Source organism: Drosophila takahashii, chromosome 2R (assembly GCF_030179915.1).
Source record: "Drosophila takahashii strain IR98-3 E-12201 chromosome 2R, DtakHiC1v2, whole genome shotgun sequence".
Classification (NCBI taxonomy): domain Eukaryota; kingdom Metazoa; phylum Arthropoda; class Insecta; order Diptera; family Drosophilidae; genus Drosophila; species Drosophila takahashii.
Window position 1 is genome coordinate 23,703,308 of NC_091679.1, and position 23,945 is coordinate 23,727,252.

Genomic DNA, 23,945 nt, shown 5'->3' on the forward strand with positions numbered 1-23,945 from the left:
GTTGTGATCTCGAGTTTTGCCTTCTTCCAAACTAGGGGATATGATATGATCGCTTTTCAAGTGTGCGATTACTTACGATTGTTCTTTATTTTGCCAATATCGCCGCCGTAACTCATTTTCATTAAAGTCTGCTCCTTCCTTTTTAAGTAATTGAGTTCTATTGTATTCAAATTGGGGACGGTTTCTCGGTGTTGATCTCCTATTTTGCCTTCTTCCAAATGATCCTATCCATAACATTTTTACTGTTTTGCGTTCGAGTGCGACTCGAAATACAAGGGGTTCTGTCAGTGAAGCTTATAAATACTTTCTGACGAATACACATATTTTTTTTGAACTTGTTGGTTAAATCAGCTGCGGCATTGATTATTTTAATTTCTTGGAAATGCCCAAAGCTTAGCAGCTGATCTTTGAAATGTGACACAGCTTTCCGGAGTTGCCACGCTGTAGTTTTATAGAAAAGCTTTGTAACGGATTCTTTATTTGAATGCTTCCCAACATTAAAGCACAAATTCTATTTTTAATTTTATTAATTTATAGATCTTTTCTACCCAAAAATAAAACAAAAGTAAAATTATTCTATAACTCTATTATCTAAAAACAATGTACAAAATAGTCTTCTATGGGACCGAATATGACCCTTAAATAATTTTGTATCTAAACTTATAAGTAAAATCCAGTAACTTTATATATTACGATACAACCCAACATTTTGTGCGCAGTTTCTCGGCAATACTATAGGAAATGCATCAATTAAGGAACGTTTAAAAGCTCTTGCAAGCTTGTCTATTTATTGTTCAGAACGTTTAAATTTTAAGTGACTAGCTAGTAATGTGACATTGAATTTGCTTCTGGGATAACTTTAGTACAATGGCTCGTACGTCAATGCTAAAACTAACTAAATGCTAAGCTTATTCCTTGGAGACGGGTTTGCAGGCAATCATGTAGACCGGAAAGAGTCCCTTTGGGAAGTTTTGTTGCTTGACCTTGCGCACGATGCGGAATCCGGCTTCCTTGAGGAACCGTTCGTAGCTGTCCAGTGGTCTGGTGACCGACGAGTCCTCCTTGTCCTCCACCGTCTTCTTGGAGCTGCTTACGTTCTCCTTTAGGCAAAAGTAGGCTCCGGGTGCCAGGCCCTGCTTGATGCGCCGGAAGAAGGCGACCAGATCGCGGTCCGTGAGGTGGCCCAGCACCCACTGGCTCCAGATGAGGTCGTACTGCTGCGACGGCGCGAACCTCTGCAGTCCCACGTTGAAGATTTGGCCCACCTTGCCGGGACTCACGCCATCCGTGCTGCAGTACTCCCGTGCCTTCTCCGCAAAGGCGGGATCCTGCTCGACGAGGTCCACGCAGCTGAAGCGCGGGATCAGCAGATTTCGGGTTACCCGCCCGATTCCGGCGCCGCAGTCCAGGGCCAACCTGTTGCCCGGCACTCGAATTTCGCGCAGGAACACATTGGATCCCTGTATATCGATGGCGCTGATGTAGCCCAGGCCGCCGAGCATCCCGTTGACGGTGGCTGGAACCTCCGACCAGTACTTCTGCGCCTTGTCGTAAAACTCGGGCTCCGGCCCAGCGATTTTGGCCGCACTTGCACTGGGAGATGGGACGTCGGAACTAATGGAGGCACAGCTGGTTGCGTCCTGCTTTAGCGGCTCCTGGACTGTGTCCTTGATCTCCTCCATCATCTGCAACTTATCTGAGAGCTGGGCTTCTAGAGTAGTAGTCATATTTGTCAGGATTCCGAAGGCCGCATGCTTTGTTTTGTTTTTAGTTGAACGACCAGGGCTGCAAAATATATTTGGTGACTTCGAAAGGGTGGCATCACTACCAAAAACAATTAAACTGCGAAAAGTTGGCAGCTCTACTAAAACCAGCTGTTCAGCGAAGCACCAAATACCCAGTTTTGTTTATTTTACGAGTTTTGTGTTTTTTGTTAATTGTCAGGCAAAAATGACTCTCGATTTGGACGCGAATAAGAAGGATGACAAGCTGCTCATCGCCACCATCCAGCAGGAGTACAAAATACTGGCAGAGTAGTGAGTTTTCGGCGTATACAACTATCAAAACTATCTAACAAAGTTTTCTTTACTTTCGCTTCTAGCAAAATGATCGAGTCAGAGAAATTGAGTGGCACATATGTGATACCTAGCTATGCTAATTCCTTGCGTTAGTAAACCTAAACTAAATGCAAACCCTAAATTCAATTTGTATATTTTTATAGAGTGGTTCGGGGTCTTCTTCGGACGGCAGGGCTTCTATGCGGAAAGTGTCTTTCGCTTCTCCATTTTACTGCCTGATCGTTTTCCCGACGACAAAAGTCTTCCGGTAAGTAGGGTCGTAAATAAACCAAGGGAATATTACTCAGCACACCCCCCGTAGGCCATAATATTCCAGCAGGCTGTGCTGCATCCCCTTGTGTGCCCGTACACCCACACCTTGGACGTGAGTCACGCCTTTCCGGAGTGGCGATGCGGCGACGATCACCTCTGGCAGCTTTTGAAGTACATGCAGGCCATTTTCTCCGATCCCCTGGACAGTATCCGTGGCATCGAAGTGGACAAACTCAAGAACAGCGAGGCTGCTGAGCTGCTAATGACGAACAAGGAGGAGTTTGCGGCCCGCGTCCTGGAAAACATGAAGGAGAGCAAGGAGCACATCTACGACACTCCGCCCACGGAGGATCCGCACTACATAGTGTTCGAGCAATTTCAGCCAGACGTACATGGACCCGTTCTGGATCGCATCAAGGCCGGGAGGTGCAAGCAGACGGAGCCCTCTTCGCAACAGGCGAACGGAGGCCACGCCACTGGTCTCTCCTGGGTGAAGGAGGGCGAGTTCAAGCCCCTCAGCATTGAATAAAAGCACTATACTGGCTCTGTAAGTTATCTACGTAGTACTAACGTTGTCTCAAATTTAATCCATTAAAGTTACTCGATTATAAACACTCCTCGTTCATGGGAAATCGCTGGGTATTGCCAACCCAGTCGTTTTGCAGCTTCAATCGTTCCCCGTTCCATTGAAAATGAGTGGGGGAAGCCTGGCCCGCGGGAAACTCAAAGTGCTGACTGAGTTCTATGGCCAGTTTGGAGCGCACCAGGCCGATTCCGCCCACCTGTGGAGTCGCTGGATGATAGACCCTTCCGTTTCGCGGATCCATGTACAGTTTATGGGGCTCGTAGGGCAGCGTTAGGACCTGTCCCGAGTGCGCATAGCTGAGCACCTCCTTATCGTCTTTTCTAAATTGTTCGGTGAACACAAGCGGCGTGTCATCGCATCGTATAAAATTCCTTTCGCGTCCACAGAGAGAAATGTAGGGAAAGTCCTTTTCATATCGATTCGTTTTGTTCAGACGCAGGCGATTGAAAAAGAACCTGAGAAAATCCTTTTCCTTGAAGCAGCTAGTAAAGTTTTTCATCTTCGCATCGTCGAGAAAGAGCTACAAAAGATGTTCTAAGAGTTCAAAGAACTGTTGATAGTTTTGCGACTTACCATTCCCTCATGATCAATGTAGTAAAAGTACTCGCGTATTTTCGGCTCCGGAGATTGACCTTGATTGTACTGTAGGTAACGACAAAAAGGGCTTGGAAGAGCAAGGATTTTCGGCTTTACTATCGTTCTGGAACGTAGTATAAACATTGCTATTATTTCTGTGAACTGCGTTTGCAAAAACGGAACGAAAAACAGCTGACTTTTGTTTACTACATATTATACGAATGCCTTCCCCCACCAATCTTGCCCTTTTGCTGTTGCTGTTGTCCTAAAAAGCCTTTATAAGGGCTGAAACTTCGGTTGGCAATCATTTTTTCCTTGGTATTTATAAACATCATGGATTTGTAGTCAAACTATGTTAGAAATTACATAAAGAAATGATTTTAATTTAAAAAACTGTAAGGCTGTCATTTAAAACCTTCGAAATCCCAAAAAAGCTCCTCTTTAATCCAGCTATTATTTCTTTTAAACCAAAAAGTATGCTAAACTTTTTTTGACGAGCTTTTCTCTCAGTGTCAATAACAACGGTTTTTCAAAAACAAGATATTTTTATAAGATACTTGCCATCGAATTAAGGTTGTTTGAAAATGTTGGAAAATTATAAGACGAGACGAATGTTGCTACGTTATATCCATTGTATCGCAAACAAGGACGTCTTTGTCTCTCTTTGCAGGGCACTATGCCCACGTAACAATCACTACTCCTTATAGCCCTTCGTAGGCTCTAGTAGAATCTACATGTCTAATTTGAACTCTAGCTTTAAAAGTGTGGGATCTGCTTGTGAAATCTCTCTAGCTCCAGTAGTTTCCACTATCACTCGGATGCATGGACATGTCTAGATCGACTCGGCTGGTGACACTAACATATGTATATCGTAAGAATATATAAACTTTATAGGGTTACATACCTTCCAACGATTACAATATTTTCTCTGCGTATCGAGTTGTCTTTATAGGGTAAAAGATAGATAACCTGAAGGTCGTTTAACAACGAGGTCTTCACTTCCCATTTTTTCTGTTTATGTCAGGAAGTTTATTATTAGTCAGTATCAAAATATACTTTGCACTTTGATTAAATTATTTTTCGAAATTTAATTAAATTAGTTTTTAGTTTATCTTAGTAGGTGGTATTTTTATCAGGGTGTCTAGGAATGCTGTGCTCCTTTTCGTTCAAAGTATTGCACCTTTGAGTCCGCAACCTTGGGAAACTGATACAATGGCCTGTTAAAACCATAAATCGGAAAGAGCTAAATCAAACTTAAACCTTATCGTTGTATGCATGAGGAATTCGACGTACTAAATTAAGCGGCACGTGTATGATACTGCCACTATTTTTTTATGTTTGAAGTACACTATTAAACGACCAATGAATACTCTTCTCAAATATTATCAAATATTAAATAATATAAACTTTTTTCCATCTGTTGGCGCTAAAGGTGATAGAAATCCCCGTTGGGGCAGGGTACTAAAGTTTAATTCCCCGCATTTGGAGCTGATAAGATATGGCCTGTCCAGTAATTAGGTATGACTGGCTATTTTTGCACCAGTGGTTGATAGCTTATGAAAGATTTCCATTCAGACGGAGGCGTGGCCCTTCTTATCTGTTCGCCAATACGTTATAATCTCCCAGAAGTGTGTGGAATCTTTTTTATAGAGGTGGTGGGAAATTCAAACTTTGAGCTGCAGTTTTTATGATTTCTTATATTTGTATATTCTGACTGTTGCTCTGACTGCCGCTTCAGAGTTCAAAGATTCTGGAAATGAAGAGGCTTCTTCATAAAAGACTGGCAATAAAATACAACAAGACTAGTTTTAAGAGTTTTGTTGGTCATTATATAAAAGAATCTCAAAAAGATTTAAGAAATTTATAATTTATGGATAAACATGGGCCTTACTAACACATTTCTCTGTTTGCAGATAAACACTCCCTCATTTGGACATTATCTAGCCGTTATATCTGCCGTCGCTCATACGCAACATCGTTCTTGTTGGCCCCTCTTTCGGTCTGGTGATAAGACTCCCAGTTTTGTTATTGCCACAATCGCGCGTGCCGCAATATAAAAATAAAAATCTGAAAACCTCTGAATACACGTGTCTACCTACATATACATAGTTTGTAGGTATATCGCCAAGATGTATTTTAAAGAGCGAGAGCTTTCAATAAATTCAGCTGATACCGGCGATAACAGAGAGTGTTGCCGAGGAGTCCTCTCTGTTTTCTCTTACTCGCTCAAATCAGCGCCAAATCTTGAAAATCAGTTGGAGTCATACGATTTATTAGACTCTGCCAACGAGTCCCGGTATATGTAGACACACCGGCTGTTAATATAATAAGCTCCACACGTCCGATCGAAATGGCCAGAGCATACGCAAAACAAAAACAACAACAAGCCCATAATGTTCTGAAAGTTTCCACGAGCATAAAAGATCCATATCAGGGGTTGGGATGTGATTTTCCTTTTTTTATACCAGGCAATCGTAGGACCGATGAAATCTATATTTTTTTTGTTCAATTGAATAAATGATATCGATGCCGTTAAGAATATCTTCTTTAGTTGAGTTCTACTAGTTTTTAATATATATTTTTCTTGTCTCACAATCTCTTCTAGATATAAGAGATTTCTATAAAACCACTGAATATTCATTATATCAGGCTGAATTTCCGAATTAAAGATTATACATATACATACTTACTTATAAGTATATTTGCAAACTCCAGTGATGAGGTAACCGAGAATTATAAAAAAAACCCTTAAAACCCTTGTTTGATTATTTGGATAACTGAAATATTTGGTGTTTCTTAGTAGGCTATTTTGATTTGCAAATTCATCAGTCAGTTTCTTAAATTTAAAGTTTTTGAATTAGTTTTTTGCCAATTTATTTTATTCAAAATCTAAAGTATTCCTGGATGAAGTAATAAGTTCTGGTAAATCGGGTTTTTTTTGAACCTGGGTGTTTTTGGGTGCGAACAGCTGTTGCTCTTACGCCCGCCCTCCCAACCTCTCTCAGTCTCTCGACCGGCGGCCAATGTCAATAGAAAGTTCTCTTGCGCGACCGGCATACGGCGACAAAAACAGCTTTGCCGCTAGGACAAAGTTCGACGATGTTTCAGTCTCTATTCCGGGTAATTTAAGGGTATATTAGTCCAGTTGAAAATGTGTAACATATGGATAAAAGCCTTTGTGATCGGATAAGTTACATTCCAATTCTACCACTTTTCATACAAAATGTAGATTTTAATAATTGATAACAGAAAACTTTAACAAAAAAGATATAGATAAAGTCCTAGAAGTTTAGCACTCAATTTACCAGTTGATTTAAAATTAGGGATTGCGACTTTTCTGATAATTTTCTACAAGCCCCAAAAGTAAGGGGAAGTCGGATAGACGAGTATGATCCCAGCCCTTAACTGTTCCAGTAGTTGAGGGGTAACTCAAAGTCGGAGCTTCATACCACTTTTATTTGAGAACAAATCATTGCCGGTAGGGAGCACGAGCACGCGCAGGCCTCGAAATTGCGAGAGCAGCCGCAGAGATTGGGAGAGGGTGCGTCGAGCGGTGAGAATGTTCGTGGCTCTGGCACCGCTGGGGCCACAACCACTCTCCACGGAACTAGTCGAAACTTTCGAGTTTTTTGCGCCCGACCAGTCCGACGGACAGCTTTGAAGTGAACGGTTCGCGAGTTCCTGGGCAGAAAGCTGAGAATCAGAGTGCAGCAACCGTTTGCGAACTCGTGCTGTTCTACCTACCAACCCAAACCAAAAGCCCAAATAAAAAGAGGCCGCCAAGTTGACAAAAGCCACATATATTGGAACCGTGACTTTGTATGTGCTGAGCTTGATGTAGGAGCCTAAGAACCAGCGTTGACTCACGACTCGTTTAAAATTGTTTTATAGTGCTGGAGCCAGCGATTACCCGAATTTCGGAGCCGCCAGGACCACGAGGACAGGCGCAGGGCGCTCCTTTGGAACTTTTGCCTTAAGAAGTAAGTGGCGGTTCAGTGGACCCTAGCTAGTTTGTCTGCGTCTATCGATCAAGTGCATAGGAAATTAATTGCATAATTTTTGCTCAATTTCTTTTTCCACTCGGTTCGGTGGGTCCCTTTCCCTGGCCCTCCCATACCCCGCCCCTCCAAACACCACCATTGTAATTTGCCTTCGTCACTCTCTGCCAGACATGTGTTAATTACATTTTATTCTATTCCATATCCCATGCCCACACGCCGTACACACACCCATACGCACCATCCCAGAGAGGGAAATGTGGCTGTTTTATTTTCGGACTCATCCTACTTTTTCCGCCCAATATTTATGACCTTCTTATGGTTTCGCCATTGGGTGAAACGTGTTTGTCGCACAGCCCGAAAAACATAGATCCATAATCTATATGTATTGTGCATAATTTTCAAATTAGCTCGCATGTGCAGCGCGAAAGCAATTAATGTGCGATCTGTGTATGAAAGTGATCTGGGTGAACCAAAACCTAACCAGTTTATGGGACAGTTTGATTTGTTTGATTGCGTTTGATTTGCCGTGCACGACAGGCAGTAAAACATATATGGAGAGCTGGACCCGGACTAGTCAATGTCAAAGTTTCGTCTCTATCAGCTATTCATTCGGCGTGATAAGGTCTAGACTCTAGACGGGGTGCTCAAATAAATATAAAAGTTTTCGAACGAGTGTGTAGTTCTAAGTGCAAAAAATATTTGCTGTTAAAAAAGGGGTGAAATTGTATTAAAAACATATTGTTAAATAGTTATTCATACTAACTGAAGTATAAAATGCGAAAAAAAAATAAAGAGATTTACATTTGCAAGACTCCAGTTATGGCTGTAAAAACACAGGATTTTAGATAAGAATATTAGTTATACCCGTTACTCGTAGAGTAAAAGGGTATATTGTATTCGTGCAAAAGTATGTAACAGGTAGAAGGAAGCGTTTCCGACCCCATAAAGTATATATATTCTTGATCAGGATCACTAGCCGAGTCGATCTAGCCATGTCCGTCTGTCCGTCTGTCCGTCTGTCTGTCTGTCCGTCTGTCCGTATGAACGCTGAGATCTCGGAAACTATAGAAGCTAGAAGATTGTCATTTTGCATGCAGATTCTAGGAATTCCTACGCAGCGCAAGTTTGTTTCAAAATGGTGCCACGCCCCCTCTAACGCCCACCATCGCTTATATACGATTTTAAAAATTTTAATATTTTGGAAAAGTAAAAATGCAGTTTTATTGTGTTTATCAATACCTATCGAAATGTAGAAGAAATTTTTCAAATCGGACCATTCGTTAAAAAGTTATGCGTGATCAACGTTTTCTATCTCTATCTCCATCTCCCTCGCACTCCCTTTACCTGAGTAACGGGTATCTGATAGTCGGGGCATCCGACTATAACGTTCCCTCTTGTTTTTATTGAAAACATTTTTCCTATTGTTATAAATTGCGAAATTATGTTTTAGTGCAGGTTCTAATCGACTGTTTTTAACACGTCACAAGTGATTATATAACTCAGAATCTGGAATCAAAATACTTTGGTGTGACTATTTAAGAGAAATTCTAATTTCTGAATCACTATCGGAAGTAACAAGCTTACAGCTACATCCATGAATTCACTATTTCCTCTCAATCCTCACCTTTATTGCGAACAAATCAATGTTCGACCCACATCCAAAAGCGACTTTGACCTTAGCAGCTTGTCGTTCAAGATCATACGTTTGTTGAGCAAAAAAAAAAAGGAAATCATAGGCACGCACATTTCTCTGGGCAAAAGTTGGTGAACAAAAACAAAATTCGTTCAAGTAGCTGTGGCGTTCCATTATTATTTCTGGTGCACAATGTGTGTAGTTAGTTTGATTATCATGTTATTATTACATAATCGCTCACTTTGATGGGCAAACACAATCGGGCTTTGGGGTTGGTTTTCGGTTAGGGTTTTGGTATGCCGTGTCAACAACGTTTTCGTAAAATTGCATGAGATTGGACTGTACTGCGCCCACTTTCCTTACTGAAAACACGGGAACACACCCAGTCAACAAGCCGAAGCAACAGGATAATTGATCGCCTGTAAATATTGTCAGAAATACAGCACGAAATTTAGCTTATGCCAAAGGTGCCAGAGATATCCCAGAAATACCTGAAAAAACTCGGAGTTGCATGCGAAAATATATACGTGTTATTTTCACAACATGCTAAACAATTTGTTAGACATGCATTCATTCGGTTTATTCTGATGCTAATGCGCTTTAATTTTCAAAGAGGCAGCCAATAATCCAGTTCTTTAAAAAGCTTTAATTCTAATTAGAAAGTAAAGATATAGGTATATTTTTTATCACAGATCGATATTTAAATTACTTATTGCAAGTCCTTTTAATTTCAGTGGCAAGCGATAACAAAAAGCTTCCGATTATAATTTCCGCTTGTGCCAGAGATAAGATTTGACTAAGCAAACCTGCAATAACTCTTAAATAACTATTGAAAGTGACCCAAAAGGTCCAAGAATATTTGATAACTTTTGCTTTGAATAACTGACTGTACTTTTTGGCTTCCATCGATGACTGACTCTGTCCTGATTCTTTCAGGGCGATGTTATTATAAAACCCAGCCATTTAGATAAGGGAACTAATATGACGACTGACCTAAATCCGCGACTGTCTCAATCTGATGAGCGCAAAAACTATTTTGTTATAGAACACATTTTCAAAACTGCAAATATAGTATTAGGATGTGGGGAACCACAGGGAATGAGACTCCCTTTAGTTATCTTTTACCATTTATAGCATTCTTAAAGTCTGGCAGTCGAGTGTCTCTTCCGTTCTGCAGGGTGACATTGGGCTTATCTTGCCAATAATATACCGTGCGGGCTGTGAGCAAGTTTATTATATCTAGTAATTAATAACATAATCGTGAAGTAATATGGTGAAAATTAATCAAATTAGCAAACAAAATTGATGTTAACAGAGGGAAATTTAATTAGAGTTGATCAAACCGAAGATTTCCATCACGTCGCGACTATTTATAGATCCCAAACACGGGGCCCCCAGGAGTTCCATCTAAATGTGCACTCCCACCGGGAATGATAATATTTACTGTAGCCCGACCTCCGATGTGTTAATAAAGCGAGCTTATCGTGCGCCCATTATCTGCACCTGTGTCACACATCCTATACAAGTGTCAACATTGGTTCTTGATTATCTATGCACCCCAGGAACCCCACTTTCAGCAGGGCATGCACTTCACGTGCGGTGGCGAAAACAGCCATTTAATTGCAACTACGAATGGTAAACACGGCAAAGTGTTGGCCAAAAATAGAGTCAATCGTTGAACCCCATCGGAAGAGGGTTATCAAACCGATTAGCTCAGAGTCAAGGTCCCAAGCGAACTCCTCGCATTTGGATCACAGATCAGTCGGTCACCTGACCAGTTCTCCCAACTCGTTCCAGTTTTTATTGCACTTGAAATGGGGCTTTTTTTGGCCAGACTTATATACTTAGTATATTTGGTCAACTGGTTTTTCGCAGAGGCACTATCAGTCGAGCCCCCACAAAATAGAATCGAATAAAGAGTACTTACTGTGTCGACCATTTGAAGTCGGTTTGGCTTGGGAATCTAAAATGCAAAAGAGAGTTCAACCTGTCTGGTCAGCAAAGCCGATCCCTGACGCACCCTTGCACCACTTACCTGCCCACCGATCTGTCTCATCGTCGAAAGGGGCTACAAACCCCATTTGAATCGGTGATAATGAGCAAAACAAGCTTAAAGTTAACAGACAGAAAAATAAATAAAATATTTAATGACATGTGCGGCGAAAACCAGCTGGCAATCAACGGACTCTGAATACTCTTTATTAGCATAGCTTAAAATGTTCGGTATATAGTATCATTTAGTCATTTTTTTGCGTTTTAATGCGGCTGCAATAATTTACTGTTTGCTTACATTATGGGTGCTAATTAAGTGGCCATATATGCATGTACTTGTGAAGATAAAATAAAAGTTTAGAACAATATGGAGAACCCGGTGAGGGGACAAATATATTTTATAATAAGAAAAAACATATAAGATATACAAGTTATTGGCTAAAGCTAATCTTAAAAATTACTCAAACAAACAATAAATAAAGTCGAATAATGATTCTTTATTATATATGAATTTTTGTAGCTATGAGCTAACACATCTGTTATTTCCTGACCCACGTTGATCCAAACAGTTAGACCCGCTAAGTATTCCCGACTATTATTTAAACTTCAAGTGCGAAAACGTGGTAGAGTATTTGCTGCCTCATCAGTTGTAAATATTTGTTAATCTATTACTAACCATTCTATCTACTTAATAGATTCAAAATAGGCAATTTTAACGTTTCAATTAGGGTCTTTAGATGTTCGGCTTTATACAATTCAACAAGTTTGTCGTGCATTTGTTAAAACCCGCTTTGGATTTTGATCACGTGAGTCAACTCATATTAATGAGCAGACAGATTGTTTTTATGCGGAATAATACCGAAACAGCAAACAATCGATGGACTTTGAGCCGAAGATTAAACTTTTACTTGGGCAAACAGATACGGTCAAAATAGTAGCAACCTAAATCCAGGATTCTAATCAAATATTCTTTAAGAATTTTTTCGTTATAAATTTTGTACAACTTTTTTAAAAAGAAAATCAAATTGTGTTAATAGTCACATGATTTAATGACTATTATACTTGAAAGGGATGAAAAGTCGGCGCAACTCGCAGTGCTAATAGATTTCCAATTGCATCAACTTCAAAAACGAGACCTTCCAGCGCCGCTTGTTTGTTTTTTCGAAAGTAATGTCGATAACCTTAAGGCATTTGGCAATCGAGCTTTTGAAATTAACAGATAATTAAAGCGTTAAATGCAATCTCTCGATCGTAAAGCAGAGCGGTCATTATATTGCCACCCCATCGCCCCCCTAAATAACCTAAATACTGTCATTGAAGACGTATAGTTCTGAAATGTATTATTATTACCATAAATAAATTTTTAGCTAACCTGATGAAAAAAGACTTTAATCGTACAGTTTTGTTAAAAATATATAGTTTAAAAGTTTTCGAGATTTTGTTCCCTAAAACTAAAATTAATTTGCCTTTTCAGATAAATTTGAGTCCTAGGCGGGATCACCATGTTCATTCCGGCCGCACAGTCCGCTTACAAGACGCTGCGCAAGACGCAGCCGCGCGTCCGGCTCAACTTGCTCTTCAAAAATGGCTATTCCAGCAAGGTGAGTATCGCATAGGATCCCTCTGAAAGCAATCTAAATAACGCCCCTTTTCCAGGTGGAGTACAAGCCCATCCGTTCGGTGTTGGTGGCCAACCGCGGGGAGATCGCCATCCGAGTGTTCCGTGCCTGCACGGAGCTGGGTATCAAGTCGGTGGCCGTCTACTCCGAGCAGGACAAGATGCACATGCACCGACAGAAGGCCGACGAGTCGTACATCGTGGGCAAGGGTCTGCCCCCCGTGGAGGCCTACCTCAACATTCCAGAGCTGATCCGGGTGTGCAAGGAGAACGACGTGGATGCCGTGCATCCCGGCTACGGATTCCTGTCGGAGCGCAGTGACTTTGCCCAGGCGGTAATAGATGCCGGACTGCGCTTCATTGGTCCCTCGCCCAATGTCGTCCAGAAGATGGGTGACAAGGTGGCGGCCCGAGTGGCGGCCATTGAGGCGGGTGTGCCCATTGTGCCCGGCACCGATGGTCCAGTGACCACCAAAGAGGAGGCCCTGGAGTTCTGCAAGAAGCACGGCTTGCCCGTAATCTTCAAAGCCGCCTACGGAGGTGGCGGACGTGGCATGCGCGTCGTCCGCAAAATGGAGGATGTGGAGGAGAGCTTCCAGCGAGCGAGCTCCGAGGCGAAGGCGGCCTTCGGCAACGGGGCCATGTTCATCGAGAAGTTCATCGAGCGACCGCGTCACATTGAGGTTCAGCTGCTGGGAGACAAGGCCGGGAATGTGGTGCATCTGTACGAGCGCGACTGCTCCGTGCAGCGTCGCCACCAGAAGGTGGTGGAGATCGCGCCGGCTCCGCGCCTGCCCATCGAGATCCGGGACAAGATGACGGAGGCCGCTGTGCGCTTGGCCCGCCACGTGGGCTACGAAAACGCCGGAACCGTGGAGTTCCTGTGCGACGAGTCCGGCAACTTCTACTTCATCGAGGTCAACGCCCGTCTGCAGGTGGAGCACACGGTCACCGAGGAGATCACGGGCATCGATCTGGTGCAGTCGCAGATCCGCATAGCCGAGGGCATGACCTTGCCCGAGCTGGGCTACACGCAGGACAAGATCGTGCCCCGCGGCTACGCCATCCAGTGCCGTGTGACCACCGAGGACCCGGCCAACGACTTCCAGCCCAACACCGGTCGCCTGGAGGTCTTCCGCTCCGGCGAGGGCATGGGCATCCGGCTGGACAGTGCGTCCGCCTATGCCGGAGCCATCATCTCGCCGTACTACGACTCCTTGCTGGTCAAGGTGATCTCGCACGCCAGCGACCTGCAGAGCTCCGCCTCCAAGATGAACCGTGCCCTGCGGGAGTTCCGCATCCGCGGCGTCAAGACCAACATCCCCTTCCTGCTGAACGTGCTGGAGAACCAGAAGTTCCTGCACGGCGTCCTCGACACCTACTTCATCGACGAGCACCCGCAGCTGTTCAAGTTCAAGCCCTCGCTGAATCGCGCCCAGAAGCTGCTCAACTACATGGGTGAGGTGCTGGTCAACGGACCGCAGACGCCGCTGGCCACCACCCTGAAGCCCGCCATCGTCTCGCCGCACGTTCCCGAGGTTCCGCTGGGTGAGTTTCGAGCGTAATCCCTTAGAAGGATCCCCCGTTCAATGGCATGTGCTTTTCGGGTTCACGCTTGCTTGTGTGGCCACCTCTCACGGCAGCTGCTGCTTTTCGAGTGTTTCAGCTATCCGGATCATCCGGCAGAAGGTGTCCTTACGCGAAGCAAATTTTGTTATGTTTGGGGCACTTTGCCTTTCTCTAGCTGTGATTATAGGTCTTAAAAATATTTCTAATTTTGCAACCAAAACAACACACAAAAAAAATATCGATTTGAAACGTAGATCGATTTTACATTATTTAAGATCAATTTTAATTTGATATGAGGCCAGGTAAATTTGACCTGGTCGAAAAGGGTATTTCATGTAAAAACGATCTGGGTTTTGAATGACCTAAAATTTATATGGCCATATCGGTTTTACGGTGATATGCTTTTTTTTGTGTATTTTTAAATAAAAAAAAACTGTATTCTTTATAAATTTTGAATATTCAATAATTATGGATGATATTATCTCGGTTAGGACTACTCCTTACACATCTGAGATTTATAACCCTTCTCTTTTTAAACTCAGTACATAAAATGCTTCGTGTAAACGACCCTTCAGCCACTGAATCTATTGAATTGATCTACTAACCAATTTAATAGATCAATCCAAGCAACTATTTCCGAAACTTATCAATGAAAAGGCATGTTTGTGGATGTTTATTTTCTTTCCGCATCTCCTGTGAAATGTTCTTTGCTTTTCTGATATGCTTTAATCGAACCTTTATGTTTTTACTCTTTCAACTATCAATTTTTGTTGCATCTGTTATTAATCAACCAATACCGAATCGTAAACGCAATCGCAATCGCAATCAAATCGGCAATTGCAAAACAACAAACCAATATCACACACCTATGTATGTATCGACAACCAAACAACAACAACGATTCAAAATTGCACAACACGCCCACTCCGCCCCGTTCATACGCGACACGTTCCCATGATCGAACTCATACTCAACGAATCGTACATAGATCTGTCCCAGGAAGCACTAGATCGTGAAGAGCGTGGCGAGGCCAAAGGTACGTTAACTTATTTATCCCGAAATCGAAAAAAGGGAAAGAAACCCCATTTCCCCACAGGACATCTGTACATACGCACATTCTTAAGGTGTTCTGTAGTACCTATACAATAATTAAAATAAAATGTTAACTACACTTATACCTCAAAAACTCTTAACAAATATTGGAGAAATACAACAATTCAAAATACTTTAAATTTAAAGTAGGGTTAAAGCTCTGATTTCTCATACGATTTCAAGGTTTTAACCCTACTTTAAATTTAACAAACGGACGAGAAAACGGCCGAAAATTATACAACTAAACTTAATTTATACATATTTATGTGCTTTGGTGTTTTTTATATCATCACCTTTGTGTTTAAAGGCTAATTTCATTCCACACACTTATTAAGTTTGATATTTTAATTGTTTATTAACGCAGCTTTTGGTTCTACCAGCTTTTGATGTTCAGCTTGGGGTTTGGTTAAATTTATAATAATGTTCTGGATTATAGATATAACCTCTAAATGTATCAGTTTTAAAGATATACTCCCGTAAAGTTGTGTATCGCCTTTATGAGCGTCATGAAATAACTTAATTTTTTGTGATACAGTTACGGAACCCCCGAAAGGACTTCGCGAGGTTCTCGTTTGCGGAGGACCCGAGGCCTTCGCCAAAGAGGTGCGCAGCCGCAAGGAGCTGCTGCTCATGGACACCACCTTCCGCGACGCCCACCAGTCGCTGCTGGCCACCCGCGTCCGATCCCACGACCTGCTGAAGATCTCCCCCTTCGTGGCGCACAAGTTCAACAACCTGTACTCCCTGGAGAACTGGGGCGGAGCCACCTTCGACGTGGCGCTGCGCTTCCTGCACGAGTGCCCCTGGGAGCGGCTGGAGGAGATGCGCAAGCGCATCCCGAACATTCCCTTCCAGATGCTGCTGCGCGGAGCCAACGCCGTCGGCTACACCAGCTACCCGGACAACGTGGTCTACAAGTTCTGCGAGCTGGCCGTCCAGACCGGCATGGACATCTTCCGGGTGTTCGACTCGCTCAACTACCTGCCCAACCTGATCCTCGGCATGGACGCCGCGGGCAAGGCGGGCGGCGTGGTGGAGGCGGCCATCTCCTACACCGGCGACGTCAGCGATCCCCAGCGCACCAAGTACGACCTGAAGTACTACACCAACCTGGCCGACGAGCTGGTCAAGGCGGGCACCCACGTGCTCTGCATCAAGGACATGGCGGGTCTGCTCAAGCCCGAAGCAGCCAGGTGAGTCTGGAGGGGATTTCTGTTAATTCTAGGGTATCCTATATAATTTCCACTCCTTTGCAGGCTCCTCATCACCGCCATTCGGGACAAGCACCCCGACATCCCGATCCACATCCACACCCACGACACCTCCGGAGCGGGAGTGGCCTCCATGCTGGCCTGCGCCAATGCCGGAGCGGATGTGGTGGACGTGGCGGTCGACTCGATGAGCGGCATGACCTCCCAGCCGAGCATGGGCGCCGTGGTGGCCTCCCTGCAGGGCACTCCGCTGGACACGAACGTGGACCTGCGCACGGTGTCGGAGTACTCCGCCTACTGGGAGCAGACGCGCACCCTGTACGCCCCCTTCGAGTGCACGACGACGATGCGGTCGGGCAACGCGGATGTCTACCTGAACGAGATCCCCGGCGGACAGTACACCAACCTGCAGTTCCAGGCCTTCTCGCTGGGACTGGGCGACTTCTTCGAGGACGTGAAGAAGGCCTACCGCGAGGCCAACCTGCTGCTGGGCGACATCATCAAGGTGACGCCCTCGTCGAAGGTGGTGGGCGATCTGGCCCAGTTCATGGTCCAGAACAACCTGACCGCCGACCAGGTGCTGGAGCGGGCCGAGGAGCTCTCGTTCCCCAAGTCGGTGGTGGAGTACCTGCAGGGCTCCATTGGCATCCCGCACGGCGGATTCCCCGAGCCCCTGCGCTCGCGCGTCCTCAAGGACATGCCCCGCATCGAGGGTCGTCCGGGCGCCGAGCTGAAGGACCTGGACTTCGACAAGCTGAAGAAGGACCTCAAGGAATCTCACTCGTGCATCACCAACCGCGACGTAATGTCGGCCGCCCTCTATCCCCAGGTGACGAACGACTTCCTGAACTTCCGCGACCAGTACGGACCCGTCGACAAGCTGGACACGCGCATCTTCCTCACGGGACCCAATGTGGGCGAGGAGTTCGACGTCCCGCTGGAGCGCGGAAAGACGCTGAGCGTGAAGGCCTTGGCCGTGTCCGCCGATCTCAAGCCCAACGGCATCCGAGAGGTCTTCTTCGAGCTAAACGGACAGCTGCGCGCGGTCCACATTCTGGACAAGGAGGCCGTCAAGGTGGGTTCCATCTGATCCTGATCCCTTCGGCAGGCACTGAAATTCATGCATTTTCTTACTTTCCTCAGGAGATCCATGTGCATCCCAAGGCCAACAAGTCGAACAAGAGCGAGGTGGGCGCCCCCATGCCCGGAACCGTCATCGATATCCGCGTGGAGGTCGGCGACAAGGTCGAGAAGGGTCAGCCCCTGGTTGTGCTCTCGGCCATGAAGATGGAGATGGTGGTGCAGTCGCCATTGGCTGGCGTCGTCAAGAAGCTGGAGATCGCCAACGGAACGAAGCTCGAGGGCGAGGACCTCATCATGATTATCGAATAGATGTGCCCCCGGGTCACAATGTCCATTGTCTAAGCTGCCACCGCACACCCAATGTAAAATTAAGTCAAAACAGTGATAATCTTAGGGATTCTGTCGGTTCAATTGACCATAAAACGTCCCATAGCCTGTGTCTATTTTGATATAATTGTGAATCAGTCCTGTTTCCAGGATAGTTCGACCAACCCAATTCGATACACAATCCACCTAGCCCTGCCAAAATTGTTGGGATTGGAAGCGAATTGTAATTGTGCGTGCCCAAGTATATTTGTAAATTTACCCTAGAGCCTTTCCCCAAGTCATTTGAATCAAATTTGTACGATTTTGGAATTTAAAATTCGCAAACACATCTGTCGAGACTCCCCTCCTCCAGTAAATACGTAAGTGGTTATAAATGTTATATTAACTATTGTCTAATAAACGTTATACAAAATAAAATGACAGATTTTTTGTACTTTAAATTAGTGTTGGGTAAAAACTGCTCACTTGGGTGAACATGTTCACTTGTTCTTTTTTTTCCAATGAGTCAACTCACTCAGTTTGCTCACTTGTTTACTTACTAACTTGTTCACTTTCTCACTTGTTCACTTGCTCTATCCTTAACTTTTTCACTGGCTCTGAGAAAACAGCTCATTGTCTGTAAATCCGTATGCAAAATGCATCCTAAAAGTAAAAAAAAAATACTTTTTGTGCCAAAAACAGCCTGAGAGCAACTGAACAAGTGAACAAAAAAGAGCAAGTAAGAGAGCAAAACTGAGCAAGTGAACAAAAAGGAGCAAGTGAGCAAAAATGAACAAGTGAACAATAACGAACAAGTTCGAAGGAACATGTTCACTCTCTCAGTTTAGTGAGCAACTCTTTTTTGTTCACTCACTTTAAATGGGCTTGCTGTGGATCAATGCCAAACCACAATCAAATTACAAGTTTAAAATATTAAATTGTACACTTTATTTTCCTACAACTATTTAAACTGCAACGGGGTAGAAACTAATCAAAAATTACTGTCTACATGCACTTGACAATAAACTCCAGGAAGGCCAGCTCCTTGTTCAGTTCGGTGACCCGCTTAAAGTGGCGCTGGACGTAGGGCGTGAGTACCTCGACCATGTTGCCATTGTTGTAGAATCTCGCCTTGGGATCCTGCAGAGCATCTCCTATCAGGTGCTTTAGGATCAGGTTGCCCACCTGCGAGTGTCGCGAGTTGGTGGTCCAGGCCTTGACGTGCTGCAGCAGCGCCACCCGCTGGTCGACGTTCAGCTGGTCCACCAGTTGGCGCAGTCCAGGCTCATCCCGCTGCCGCACAAAGTGGTTGATAATGTCGAAGCTGGCCTTCGGCTTGTTCAGGTTCAAGGCCAGCACGAAGGCCTTGTGGAGTTGCTTCTGGGCGTGCAGCAGTGAGTGGAGTGTCTGCTCCTGCTCCAAGGTGGCCTGCCGCTGGTCCAGTGCCTCGTTGCGCGTTGCCTGCGTGACATCGCCGAAGCGAATCAGCTTGGAGTCAGCCCCTCCGGTGTAGAAGATCCGATTGCTCCTGCCGGAAACGGCCAGAGCCCAGACTCTATCGTTGTGCTCGTCTAGGGACTGCAGGCATGTGTTGGTCTTGATGTTCCACAGCTTGAGAAGCCCGTCCGAAGCGGCGGAAAGGATGAACTTGCCATGATCCAGGAACTCGGCTCGGAGGATGGTGCACTCCTGGTCGAAGCGTTTAATGCACGCAAAGTTGCCGATGGACCAGAGGCGCAGGGTACAGTCCGAGGACGAGGTGAGCACGACCTGGTCCACCGGCGAGAAGCGCACACTCCACACGCCGCGCGTGTGACCCCGCAGCACGCCCTGCAGCGAGTTGGACTCCGCCAGCCAGACCTTGGCCGTCTTGTCCTGCGATGCGGTGGCAATGAGCTTGTTGTTCGGGGCATAGGCCACGCAGTTCACCTCCTTGTCGTGGGAGAGCGCTGCGTAGCGCAGGTTGAAGGAGTACGCGTTGCGATCCTCCTTGGACCTGGCCAGCTGCCACACCTTCATGCTGCCGTCCTGGCTGACGGACGCAAAGCCGGTGGCTCCGTTGTGCGTCATGGCCACGCAGCCAATGGTGGATGTGTGGCAGTTGGCCTGCTGCGTCAGAGCCTCGAGCGAGCAGTCCTTGTCGTGCTGCAGCCGCCACAGCCGCACGCTGCAGTCCTTGCCCACGGAAATGAGCAGATTCTGGGAGGCAGCCAGGGACATGACGGTGTCCGAGTGGCCCACGATCAGCTTGCAGTTCATGTCGTGCTCCGTGTCGTACAGCTTGAAGTGCTTGCTGTTGGTGGCCACGGCCAGGTAGCGATCGTTGTCGCCCATGAAGCACATGTCCAGAATCTCGTCGTTGTAGCCCACCAGGTGCTTAATGGGCTCCAGACTCTCGACGTCATAGACAAGGATATTCTGCTCCGTGGTGACCAGTGCCAACTGCTTGAGCTCGCTGCAGTGCAGCAGTCTGCTGATTTGGAAATCGGACTGGCAGAGAAGGTCCCTGATCTTCCACGACTGAGCGTCCACCTGCTGCAACTTGCCCGACCCACTGGCCACGATTATCTGGCGTCCCTCATCGGCGTAAACGACTCCCTCCAGTTCCTCGTACAGTGGGAGAACCTTCAGCTGCCTGCTCTCCAACTGCTCCTGCAGCTGCCACACGATCAGCACTTTGTCCCGACTCACGGTCACCACCTCATTGCAGTCGGACGAGTTGCTCCTGAAACTCAGGCCAGTAACCTGCGAGAGGTGACCCCGCATCTTGTGCAGCAGCGTCTTGGTCTCGTAGTTCCAGGCATAGACCGTGTTGTCCGCACCCCCGGCGTAGATCTCCTTGCGCAGCACATTGGGATGGAAGACGAGGAGCCAAGCGGGGCCCGAGAAATCCTTGAGGGCACCCAGGCAGCTGTTGTTCGAGTAGTCCCACAGTCTGAGTGTGGCGTCCGCTCCGCCGCTGGTGCAGATTAGCCTGCCGCAGGGACTGAACTCCACCCGGATGACTGGCCCCTTGTGCTGGGCCTTCCACAGCTTGACCAGCTTGCCGGTGGCCAGCTGCCACAGCCTGAGCAGGCCACTCCGGTGGGCGGTGACCAGGTGCTCCTGGGACAGTCCGAAGCAGGTGATGGCGTCATCCTCGACATCGATGTTGTCCTGCTCGGTCGATCTCTTGTTCTCCGCCGACGAGGCGGCTGCCCCGAAACTCTGCTGGATTTGGGATGTCTGCACATCCACCTGATTTACAACGGCTCCATTCAGGCAGTACAGATGATGGCCATCCGCGCTCCAGGCGATGTCGCCGCCGGCGTAGAAGTTGGTGTAGCGTGCCTCCGCCGCGTAGCTGGGTTATTTAATTCTGTATATTTACTATTATCAAATTGTTTAACCAATTATAGTTACCTTTTTTCGCTGATACTGGCCAGCATGATGTTAGTTGTTTACAAATACAAAAAACCGCGTGCGCCGCGGATCGGAACTAGTTCGAAAAGGAACGGTGCAGAAAATGTTTGGGGTATTCACATTGTAAATTTAAAAATGGTTCAGTTAATATATGAGCTTTTAATTAGTTTGAAGCTCTGTTATGATTTTGCCTTGAGAATGTTGAACGGATTTTCAGAATATTGAATTTGTATGGAACAGTTTACCGAAATTAAACATATCAAAAGTTTTTATAATTCTGTTAATTTTTCGATATCCAGGAGATTCCCTAAGCTGTTGAATTGCTGAATTTTTGAAAATTCAACAGAAAATCTCAGCAATTAAAATTCCCTTTCGCATTTAGCAACTGCTTTTTAAGTCCGCTGTTATGGGATGGACTCTATGGGAAGACTCTATAAGTCAGCTGTTATCGTTAGAAATTGTGGAAGTGCTCTGTTTCAAAAATCCCAACTGTTTCCAACGGAAAACTTCGATAGTATTAAATAGTTATCGATTTTTGTCCAAGCTTCCTTTACTTTGTAATTCGGGGACTCCCGAATATTGCTCAATTCATATATTCTTCCTTATCTGGTGCGCAATAAATTCACTCGAAATGGCTTGTAAGCTGGATGATAATGGTATGTACAATAATCAGATAGTTAACCTATGTATAAGATGTATAAAAATACTTGTTTGCCAGAAAATGGAAAAGAGTCTGATGCATACGAATCTCCACAAGAACTGCTGTCCCACCAGGGGGCACCGCACATCTTGGGCCTTAATGACTACTGTTTGGAGCGTATCCTACAGAAACTAGAGCTTCAGGATCGGGTGCGTTTCGCTAGGACCTGTGTGCAATTTAAGACGATCTATGAGGTGGCTTCTGCCAGACTTCACAAGTCGGTGAACTCGGATGAGTTAGAGAAATGTACCATATCGGAGATACGCGACTTCTTCAAGATGTCTGGAGCTCATGTATTGCACATTAAAGGCATGCATATGAAGGAACGTCTGGCCGGGCTGGTAGGAAACCAATGCAGAAATCTAAAGACCTTGCATGTTGTGTTGTGGCCTAATATGCATCTATACGTAGACTCTATCTTTGACAATGCTTATTATCTGGAGGCTTTGGAGATATGCACTTCGAGCATTACCGACGAAAATATTCATGTGCTTCAAAATTTGACCAATCTAAAGATTTTAGAATTAAGTGACAGTTATATAACAGGACGCACCTTGGATAAGCTACCTGTTTCCATTGAGGTGTTAAAGCTTAACTGCCTGGAGTTTGAGGTCAGCTACTTTCCCCAAATCTGCAAGCGCTTAACCAAACTTAGAATCCTCGACATTTTGCGTTTGACCAGTTATAAGGACGTCTTTAAAACTATGGTAATGGATAATTCATGTCCCGCACTTGAGGAGCTCCGATTTACATTGGAATTCAGATGGAATTGTGAATATGCAGCTCAACTGCCAAGCCTAAAGAATCTGATGATTTGCAGTGACCAGCAACTGCGATTCCATTCTAGCCTTTTGGGCCAACTCATCGATCATTTAGTGGAGTACAACAACCAGAAGTTGGAGCATTTAACCATTGGTTATCGCTTGTCTAAGGAACAGCTTATACAAGTGTCCAAGCTTAGCGGCCTTCGTGTACTTTGCTTGTGCCGGATGGATTTGTTTGATTCAGACTATGCGCCAATCGCCAGTCTCAGTAAGTTGGAAAGGTTAATCTTGAATGGTTCGAAAGCAGTGAGTGACAGTATGATCCTGCATCTATTCCACGCCTGTCCCAAATTACATTATTTGGGAGGGCAATTCGCCCAGTTAAACATTAAGCTGGTACATGGAATCGTGGACCGAGTGCGCCAGGAGATAGCCGACAAAAACTTGCGTAGGAAGCTGCCTGTTGAACTACTACTTCAGTGCGACTACCAAACCAGGATGTTAATTGACAGTGTAAGTTACGGAACTGGATTTTTATTAGTTTTTAAAGAGTTAATTTTTTGAAATAACTTATTTCTGTTTCTCTTTTACAACTTCTCATTTAAATTATAAACGTCCCGATCCATTCCAGAATTCTGATGTCATTGAATTAAAGGAAGATCTTAAATATAACTTTTGGCGCGAAAAATGCGGATATGTTAAAGAATATTAAAAACACATTTCTAACTGTTTTATACCCTTAGAATAAAATGAAGCTGATGCTTGCACTTCAATTTAGTTCTTTTTGATTTAGCTATACCCTTTTTAGACGTTGGCAAACAATTGGTATTAATTTGCCTATACACAAAGTAATGTTTAAATATTTATTAGGCACTTTGTATTTTAATGTTAGCCTTTCGTTTTTTAAGCAGCGTCACTGACATTTTGCCGTTCAGACCGCTGTTCTAAATTGTACGGGAGCGGCAGATGATGAGCAGAACAATTCCCTTTGCTCACTTAATAGGACGCTGCAGACCGCTGTTTTAAAGTAAATAATGCATTCTGTAATACTACAAATTTCCAGAGATGTCGTAATTTTGTAT

General features: G+C 45.0%; 6 protein-coding genes and 1 long non-coding RNA gene across 8 annotated transcripts; 3 read left to right on the forward strand and 4 right to left on the reverse strand.

The window, feature by feature from the left end:
• Positions 1–750: 750 nt before the first annotated feature.
• Positions 751–2,019, reverse strand: Ntmt (N-terminal methyltransferase). Its single transcript, XM_017157158.3, has one exon. The coding sequence runs from the start codon at positions 1,725–1,727 to the stop codon at positions 909–911; it is 819 nt and encodes a 272-aa protein (XP_017012647.2). The 5' UTR covers positions 1,728–2,019; the 3' UTR covers positions 751–908.
• peo (pendolino) lies at positions 1,951–2,859 on the forward strand. Its single transcript, XM_017157159.3, has 4 exons — positions 1,951–2,036; positions 2,102–2,166; positions 2,222–2,325; positions 2,380–2,859. The coding sequence occupies exons 1-4, from the start codon at positions 1,951–1,953 to the stop codon at positions 2,857–2,859; spliced, it is 735 nt and encodes a 244-aa protein (XP_017012648.2).
• An 8-nt stretch (positions 2,860–2,867) lies between these two features.
• LOC108067888 (UPF0598 protein CG30010) lies at positions 2,868–3,800 on the reverse strand. Its single transcript, XM_017157160.2, has 2 exons — positions 3,490–3,800; positions 2,868–3,436 (listed from the first exon to the last, which is right to left on the reverse strand). Exons 1-2 carry the CDS (start codon positions 3,634–3,636, stop codon positions 2,936–2,938), a joined length of 648 nt encoding a protein of 215 aa, XP_017012649.2. The 5' UTR covers positions 3,637–3,800; the 3' UTR covers positions 2,868–2,935.
• A 1,584-nt stretch (positions 3,801–5,384) lies between these two features.
• On the reverse strand, positions 5,385–7,185 carry LOC138912777 (uncharacterized). Its single transcript, XR_011418332.1, has 3 exons — positions 7,101–7,185; positions 6,179–6,411; positions 5,385–6,121 (listed from the first exon to the last, which is right to left on the reverse strand). It is a non-coding gene; the product is annotated as an uncharacterized lncRNA (long non-coding RNA).
• On the forward strand, positions 7,172–18,435 carry PCB (Pyruvate carboxylase). 2 transcript variants are annotated; one of them, XM_017157092.3, is made up of 8 exons: positions 7,172–7,311; positions 7,384–7,472; positions 12,593–12,719; positions 12,775–14,284; positions 15,294–15,341; positions 15,933–16,590; positions 16,654–17,683; positions 17,752–18,435. In XM_017157092.3, exons 3-8 carry the CDS (start codon positions 12,621–12,623, stop codon positions 17,998–18,000), a joined length of 3,594 nt encoding a protein of 1,197 aa, XP_017012581.1. In that variant the 5' UTR covers positions 7,172–7,311; positions 7,384–7,472; positions 12,593–12,620; the 3' UTR covers positions 18,001–18,435. The 2 variants fall into 2 exon arrangements, with proteins under 2 accessions (XP_017012581.1, XP_070070196.1); XM_070214095.1 differs by lacking the exon at positions 15,294–15,341.
• Positions 18,436–18,921: 486 nt separating this feature from the next.
• Positions 18,922–21,523, reverse strand: LOC108067883 (transducin beta-like protein 3). The gene is made up of 2 exons (XM_017157156.3): positions 21,400–21,523; positions 18,922–21,340 (listed from the first exon to the last, which is right to left on the reverse strand). Exons 1-2 carry the CDS (start codon positions 21,423–21,425, stop codon positions 19,003–19,005), a joined length of 2,364 nt encoding a protein of 787 aa, XP_017012645.3. The 5' UTR covers positions 21,426–21,523; the 3' UTR covers positions 18,922–19,002.
• A 436-nt stretch (positions 21,524–21,959) lies between these two features.
• LOC108067785 (uncharacterized) lies at positions 21,960–23,603 on the forward strand. The gene is made up of 3 exons (XM_070213552.1): positions 21,960–22,055; positions 22,118–23,376; positions 23,495–23,603. Exons 1-3 carry the CDS (start codon positions 22,031–22,033, stop codon positions 23,573–23,575), a joined length of 1,365 nt encoding a protein of 454 aa, XP_070069653.1. The 5' UTR covers positions 21,960–22,030; the 3' UTR covers positions 23,576–23,603.
• The last annotated feature ends 342 nt before the right edge of the window (positions 23,604–23,945 follow it).

Coding starts and splice junctions, on each gene's coding strand:
- Ntmt (XM_017157158.3), bottom strand. CDS start 1,727: ATGACTACTACTCTAGAAGCCCAGCTCTCAGATAAGTTGCAGATGATG.
- peo (XM_017157159.3), top strand. CDS start 1,951: ATGACTCTCGATTTGGACGCGAATAAGAAGGATGACAAGCTGCTCATC. Junction 2,167..2,221: donor TAGCTATGCTAATTCCTTGC/GTTAGTAAACCT, acceptor ATATTTTTATAG/AGTGGTTCGGGGTCTTCTTC. Junction 2,326..2,379: donor CCGACGACAAAAGTCTTCCG/GTAAGTAGGGTC, acceptor CACCCCCCGTAG/GCCATAATATTCCAGCAGGC.
- LOC108067888 (XM_017157160.2), bottom strand. CDS start 3,636: ATGTTTATACTACGTTCCAGAACGATAGTAAAGCCGAAAATCCTTGCT. Junction 3,437..3,489: donor ACATTGATCATGAGGGAATG/GTAAGTCGCAAA, acceptor CATCTTTTGTAG/CTCTTTCTCGACGATGCGAA.
- PCB (XM_017157092.3), top strand. CDS start 12,621: ATGTTCATTCCGGCCGCACAGTCCGCTTACAAGACGCTGCGCAAGACG. Junction 12,720..12,774: donor AAAATGGCTATTCCAGCAAG/GTGAGTATCGCA, acceptor CCCCTTTTCCAG/GTGGAGTACAAGCCCATCCG. Junction 15,342..15,932: donor AGAGCGTGGCGAGGCCAAAG/GTACGTTAACTT, acceptor TTTGTGATACAG/TTACGGAACCCCCGAAAGGA.
- LOC108067883 (XM_017157156.3), bottom strand. CDS start 21,425: ATGCTGGCCAGTATCAGCGAAAAAAG. Junction 21,341..21,399: donor GCCAGTATCAGCGAAAAAAG/GTAACTATAATT, acceptor TAAATAACCCAG/CTACGCGGCGGAGGCACGCT.
- LOC108067785 (XM_070213552.1), top strand. CDS start 22,031: ATGGCTTGTAAGCTGGATGATAATG. Junction 22,056..22,117: donor TTGTAAGCTGGATGATAATG/GTATGTACAATA, acceptor CTTGTTTGCCAG/AAAATGGAAAAGAGTCTGAT. Junction 23,377..23,494: donor CCAGGATGTTAATTGACAGT/GTAAGTTACGGA, acceptor GATCCATTCCAG/AATTCTGATGTCATTGAATT.